The sequence below is a fragment of the Oxyura jamaicensis genome (genome assembly GCF_011077185.1).
Source record: "Oxyura jamaicensis isolate SHBP4307 breed ruddy duck chromosome 2 unlocalized genomic scaffold, BPBGC_Ojam_1.0 oxy2_random_OJ71432, whole genome shotgun sequence".
Classification (NCBI taxonomy): domain Eukaryota; kingdom Metazoa; phylum Chordata; class Aves; order Anseriformes; family Anatidae; genus Oxyura; species Oxyura jamaicensis.
Genome location: NW_023303441.1, coordinates 695 through 6685, shown reverse-complemented (window position 1 = coordinate 6685; position 5991 = coordinate 695). Strand labels below are relative to the sequence as shown.

The 5991-nt window shown below is 73.7% G+C and overlaps 1 protein-coding gene and 1 long non-coding RNA gene across 2 annotated transcripts in view; both read right to left on the bottom strand.

The window, feature by feature from the left end:
- Positions 1-256: 256 nt before the first annotated feature.
- LOC118157012 lies at positions 257-1013 on the bottom strand. The gene is made up of 4 exons (XR_004746520.1): positions 924-1013; positions 792-838; positions 420-659; positions 257-348 (listed from the first exon to the last, which is right to left on the bottom strand). It is a non-coding gene; the product is annotated as an uncharacterized LOC118157012 (long non-coding RNA).
- Positions 1014-1620: 607 nt separating this feature from the next.
- The window catches only part of LOC118157011 (SCO-spondin-like), a gene marked incomplete at its 5' end in the record, with an annotated part of 4627 nt that continues 256 nt past the window's right edge, over positions 1621-5991 (bottom strand). The window contains 13 exons of the mRNA XM_035311266.1: positions 1621-1720; positions 1794-1982; positions 2104-2150; positions 2406-2558; positions 2651-2891; positions 3213-3344; positions 3415-3583; positions 3975-4184; positions 4351-4524; positions 4691-4732; positions 4852-5072; positions 5199-5359; positions 5592-5758. Of these exons, the coding sequence (XP_035167157.1) occupies positions 1859-1982; positions 2104-2150; positions 2406-2558; positions 2651-2891; positions 3213-3344; positions 3415-3583; positions 3975-4184; positions 4351-4524; positions 4691-4732; positions 4852-5072; positions 5199-5359; positions 5592-5758 (1841 nt within the window). The remainder of the gene's footprint in view (positions 1721-1793; positions 1983-2103; positions 2151-2405; positions 2559-2650; positions 2892-3212; positions 3345-3414; positions 3584-3974; positions 4185-4350; positions 4525-4690; positions 4733-4851; positions 5073-5198; positions 5360-5591; positions 5759-5991) is intronic.

Genomic DNA, 5991 nt, shown 5'->3' with positions numbered 1-5991 from the left:
ATGGGGATGGGATGGGGATGGGGATGGGATGGGGATGGGGATGGGGAGGGGATGGGGATGGGATGGGGATGGGATGGGGATGGGGATGGGGAGGGGATGGGGATGGGATGGGGTGGGGATGGGGTGGGGATGGGGATGGGATGGGGAGGGGATGGGGAGGGGATGGGGAGGGGATGGGGTTGTTACCTGGGCAGACAGCAGTGTTGCAGCTCTCACTCTGGGAGCTTGCCCCCAGGCACTGCTCGCTGCCCGCTGGGTTCTGGAGGTGGCGGTGTCGCAGGCGGACGCCCCCGCTGCAGGGCTGCTGGCAGGGCCCCCAGGGCCCCCAGGGGCTCCAGAGGCAGAGCTCTGTGGGACACGGGCGTCACCTCCCTGCAGCAGGGGCCCCTCACCCCCGCACCCTGCAGCACCCCCGGTACCTTGGCAGATGTGGGGGTCCGGGCAGAGCCGTTCCTGCCGCAGCTCCGCCGAGCAAGCAGCCGCATCGCCAGCCCAGGGCAGGCCGGTCTCGGGATCCAAGCAGGCTCGGTAGCGGTGCTGCAGCGAAACCTGGGGCACGACATCCCCCGGGACCTCCAACTGGGGCAGGAGCCGGGCTGGCAGGGGCAGGCAGGGGCTGCAGGGCGCCCACTCCGACCAGGGGCTCAGCGGGAGCAGCCCTGCGGGGACACGGAGCTGCTGGGTGGGTGGGAGCCCCTGGGAACCCCCACAGGGGACGTGGGACCACGGGCACAACCTGTGGGGCAGGAGGGGCTGGGGGTCCTGTCCCACTGTGGGGGGGTCACACTCACCCTGGCAGCCCTCGCTGCTGCACCGCAGGGCCCCGTCCTGGCACACGCTGCGGGGAAACGGCGGTGAGCTCCCGGCACCTCCGGCCCCCCGTGTGTGGGGGCGACCCCCCGGCCCCCCAGCGGCCCCCTCACCATTTCTTGCAGCCCAGCAGGACGACGCTCCCTGGAGCCAGGGCCACGGGGCCGCCGGACCCGTTGGTGTGCAGGCAGTCGCACTGCTCGGGGGGGCACGCAGGCACCGCGCTGCTCCAGCAGCCCCTGCCAGGACACGGGGATGTGGAGGGGGGCAAATGGTGAGTGCCCTCAGCATCCCCCCGCAGCATCCCCACAAAGTCCCCGCAGCGTCCCCACAAAGTCCCCGCAGCCATCCATTTGCACCCAGGGCTCGCTTTGGGCACCGTGCTCCTCCCGAGCCCTCCCCGGCCCCGCTGGCTTCGGAGCCCACCAGGGTGGCCCCCACCCCACAAGACCCATCCCGGCCTCGCGCTGCTGCCCCTTCCTGCCCTTGCCTGGGGGCAGAAGCAGCCGGGCAGGCAGCGGGGCAGGGCCGGGCACTGCTGCGGGCGCTGCAGGGAGGAGCAGAGCCGGGCGCAGGGGGGGGCGCAGGGCTGGAACTCGAAGGGGGGCTCACAGCTGGCTTCTGCGGGGAGAGAAGCATCAGACACCCCCGGAGGCACGAGGATGGGCAGGGGCAGGGCAGGAGGCAGGGACAGGCGGGTCTGGGGAGGGTGACGGCGTCGGGCAGTGCCAGCGCAGGAGGGTCCCCACAGCCCCCTCCTCACCCGAGCACCCCGAGGTGTCGCAGTCGCGGAGCTCCCCGTCCAGCCCCACGCAGGTGCCGGGGCCGTGCCGGTGCCGGTGCCGGTGCTGCAGCGGGGAGCTGCAGGAGCAGGGGCTCCAGGGGCTCCAGGGGCTCCAGGAGCACTCATCTGGGGCAGAGAGGGGACGAGGGTGAGGGCTGGGCACGGCCCCACCGGCCCCTGCCCGTGCCCACCCCCCTACCTGGGCAGGGCTGCAGGTAGCAAGCCTCCAGCTCCCGGCGTGGGCTGGCTCCAGCCCCAGCGCTGTCATTGCAGGGGACACCGGGGGTCCCGGGGGTCGGGCAGGGGCAGGAGCCCTCCCGGGTGACCAGGCCGGTGCCACAGGTCTGGGAACAGGGGCTCCACGCGCCCCACGTGCACTGCTCGGGCCCTGGGATGGCGAGGTGGCACGTCACGGGGCACGGTGTCCCTCGGTCCCCTCCGTCCCCCTCCTGGCCCCAGGAGGCTGGTGTGGGGCTGGGGCTTTGCGCCCAGGGGTGCGCAGCACTCACCGGCACAGGAGGCGTCCTCGCAGACCGTGCCCTCCGGGGTGCAGGTGCTGCGGGAGGGGACAGCGAGGGTGGGTGCCACAGGCAGGGGGTGCCCATGGAGCAGGGGGTGCCCATGGGGCAGGGGGTGCCCGTGGGGCAGGGGGTGCCCGTGGAGCAGGGGGTGCCCATGGGGCAGGGGGTGCCCATGGAGCAGGGGGTGCCCGTGGGGCAGGGGGTGCCCATGGGGCAGGGGGTGCCCATGGGGCAGGTCATGCAGGAGCAGCCCCAGCCCCTCCCAGCCCCCTGCCCACAAGGACACTGACCACTGCTGGCACTCGCCCTGCCGCCACGTGTCCCCCAGGCGCCTCTCCCAGCCCTCCTGGGGGCACAGGGGCGGGCAGGGCCCCTCGGCGCAGCCCCGGCTCTCCACGTGCTCCCCCTGGCACTCCTCGTCCCACGAGCCTGACGTGGGGGTCCTGCCGGGGGACAAAAAGAGGGGACACACACACATGTGTCGGTGGCAGCTCCCTGACACCGCCTGGCACGGTCCCAGGGGCCACGTCCCCACCTGAAGCGCGTCTGCTGGCCGTCCCCGCAGGTGACGCTGCACGGGGACCAGCGGGACCAGCGGCTCCAGGGGCAGCGCGGCGGCGGGCAGGGGCGGTCGGTGCAGCGCAGGCGGCCGTCCCGGCACGTGCAGTTGTTGCAGCCGTGGTGGTGGGTGCTGCCCGGCACCCAGCCGTGGCCCTGGGCGTCGGTGCACTCGCAGTGCGCGGGGGGCACGCAGCCCCCGTCCTGCTCCAGGGTGCCTGGGGGTGGGCAGCGTCAGTGCGTGGCCACGCCGGGCTGGGCATGGACGTGTGTGTGTGTGCACACGCGTGTTTGTGGGTGTGCACATGTGTGTGGTGTGTGCACCGTGTCCAGCTCAGCCCCCGGCAGGATGTGCCCAGACCCCTGCGGGCAGCTCCTGCCTGTTTGCAGCGTGTGCCCGGCTCTGCCTGCCAGCACCACGCAGGACGGAGCCCCGCTGCCACCCACGTCCAGCAGGCACCAAGGGCACCCCACAGCCCTGGGGGAGGAGGGTGGGGCAGGCTCTGCCCCCCCTGGCACCCCCCCAGACCAGCACTCACCGTTGGGGCAGCGGCAGCCGGGCTCGCAGTGCTCCTGGTCCCCGCAGGCGATGCCCTCCTGCAGGTCCTCGCAGCGCCGCGGGCAGCGGTTGGCGCAAGGCACCAGGGCCATGCCGGGGGGGCAGCCGGCCCCTGGGAGGGGGGCACGCATCAGCACGGCACCGGGGTCCCCATCCCCGTCCCCGTCCCCCCACGCTCCTACCGCAGGGCTGGGGGTTGCAGAGGCGCAGGTGGTGCCGCTCTCCGGGGCAGCGCTGCCCCCCGTTCTTGGGGGGGGGACGGGGGGCAGGAGCGGGAGCGCACGGCGCGGCCCCCCCCGCACGTCCGGTCACAGTGGGACCAGGGGCTCCACGCCGACCAGGCGCCGTCCACTGCCACCGGGGGGGACATGAGGGGACGGGAATCAACCCCAGGTGCTGCGGGGGCTGGTGCCCAGCCAGGGCCTGGCAAAGCCCCCGGGGTGCTGGGACCCTGCCTGGGGTTCTGGAGACCTCCCTGGGGTTCTGGGGACCCTCCCTGGGGTGCTGGGGACCCTCCCTCGGGTGCTGGGGACTCTCCCTGGGGGGCTGGGGACCTCCCTGGGGTGCTTGGGACCTCCCTGGGGTTCGGGGGACCCTCCCTGGGGTTCTGGGGACTTTCCTGGGGTGCTGGGGACTCTCCCTGGGGTGCTGGGGACTCTCCCTGGGGTGCTGGGGACTCTCCCTGGGGGGCTGGGGACTCTCCCTGGGGGGCTGGGGACCACCCCCAGCCACTGCTCCCCACCTTTGCAGGCCTGGAGGTTGCAGAAGCGGCGCTGCACGTAGGCGCTGAGGATGCCCGGGCACCAGCGGCCCCCCGTGCCGGGGGGGCTGTATGCGCGCAGGCGCTGCTGCAGCCCCACGCCGCAGCTGCGGGAGCACTCGGCCCACGGACCCCACGGCGTCCACGAGCAGTTGAGGCCAGCACAGTCCTCGCCCTGGCATGGTGGGGCGTCTGTGGGGACATGGGGACAAGGGGCATGGCACCACCCGGGGCTGCACCACCGGATGCTGGCAGCAACAGCCCCCGGGCAGGGGCGCAGAGGATGGTGACCCAGCCCCGGGGCAGTGGGGCACGGCCCCAGCCCCCCATGAGCAGTGGGGCACAGCCCCAGCCCCACCTGAGCAGTGGGGCAGGTTGCAGGGCTGCTCCTGGAAGCTCTCCCCGCTGCAGTTGGTGGCCCCGGTGCAGAAGCGCTCGCGGGTCTTGGTGGCCGGGCGCTCGGGGCGGGTGCAGGTTTTGGAGCAGGGGCTCCAGGGGGACCAGGGGCCGAAGCCCTCCTCTTCCTCAGCACCTGCCCAGGATGGGGGGGATGAGAGGGGTTGGGAGCAGGGCCAGGGCTTGCCAGGAGCGTGAGGCCCCCCTGGTGCCGGAGCCCCCTCCCCAGACAGGGAGGGGGCTCCAGGAAGGGACCCCCACCACACCCAGGGCACAGACCCCCCCCACAGCACAGCCCTCACCTGGGACACTGGGGCTGGGCTCCTTCGTGGGGACAGCCACGGCTGTAGGGAACAGAGCAGGCGGTGACACCCCCGCACCCCCAGCTCCGTGCCCACCTGGATCCGGCCCCAGTGGGGCAGCCGGACCCCCGGCGGGGTGAGGGGAGGGGGCTGTGACCCACCCGGGCACTCGGGGCTCTGGCAGTACTTGCTGTCGGAGCGGGGCCCGGCGCAGTCCCGGCCCCCCTGGGCGGGCGAGGGGCTGGTGCAGCCCCTCTGACGGGTCCTCACCCCCAGACCCCCGCAGCTCCGTGAGCAGCTGCTCCAGGGGCCCCAGGGCGCGAAGCCCCCGTCCCGCGGGCACAGGGGCTGCGAGCAGTTCAGCCGGCCGTGGAGGCAGGTGCTGGGCGAGAAGGGGCTGGGTGAGGCCGGGAAGGGGCAGGGGACGGGGATGGGGAGGGGAGCAGGGGATGGGGACGGGGATGGGGATGGGAGCAGGGTGCATGGGGAAGGGTCCCGCGGCGCTCACCAGGTGGTGCAGGAGGAGTGGAGGGCGCTGCCAGAAGGCACCTCCTGGTCCAGCGTGAGGGGCGGCCCCTGGGTGCCCAGGAGGGTGGGGGGCTCCTGGGGGTCTGCGGAGCTGTTCTGGAGCTCCCGCAGGACCTCGGCCGTCAGCACGCAGGGGCACTCCTGCACAGGGCACATCGTGCCCACAGCCCCAGGGAGCCCCCGTGGCACCGGGGAGCACCCAGAGCCCTGGGCACCCACTCCAGCACCACCCCAGGAGCAGGGGGAGCCGGAGAAGCCCACACCACGAGGCACCCATGGGTGCGCAGGCAGCGCAGGGGACACAGCCAGGGCTGGCAGGGGTGGGGAAGGGGCACGGGACCCCCGGGTGCCAGGAGGGGGTGTGGGCACTCACCTGCAGGCACTGTCCGCGGTGCAGCAGGGTGCCGGCGGGGCAGTGGCAGCCCTCCTGGCACCCCCCGGGGAAGCAGGCGATGCGGCCGGCGAGGTGGGCGCAGCTGTAGGGGCAGCCCTCGCCCTGCTGGCACTCGCGGTACAGCCGCCCCGGCGGGCAGCCCGCCTCTGTGCGGGGACGGGGCTGAGAGGGGGGGCCTGGAGCTGCTGCGCCCTCCCCACCGCGCCAGCACCCGCAGCCCCGGCTCGTGCGCAGGGACGTGGTTTGCGGGTGCCACCTCGTGCCCCTCCATCCATCCCGTGCCACCCCATCGAATTCATGCCACCCCAAGGACCCCGTGTGACACCCTGTGCCCCTCCATCCACCCCATGCCACCCCTTCCAATTAATGCCACCCCAAG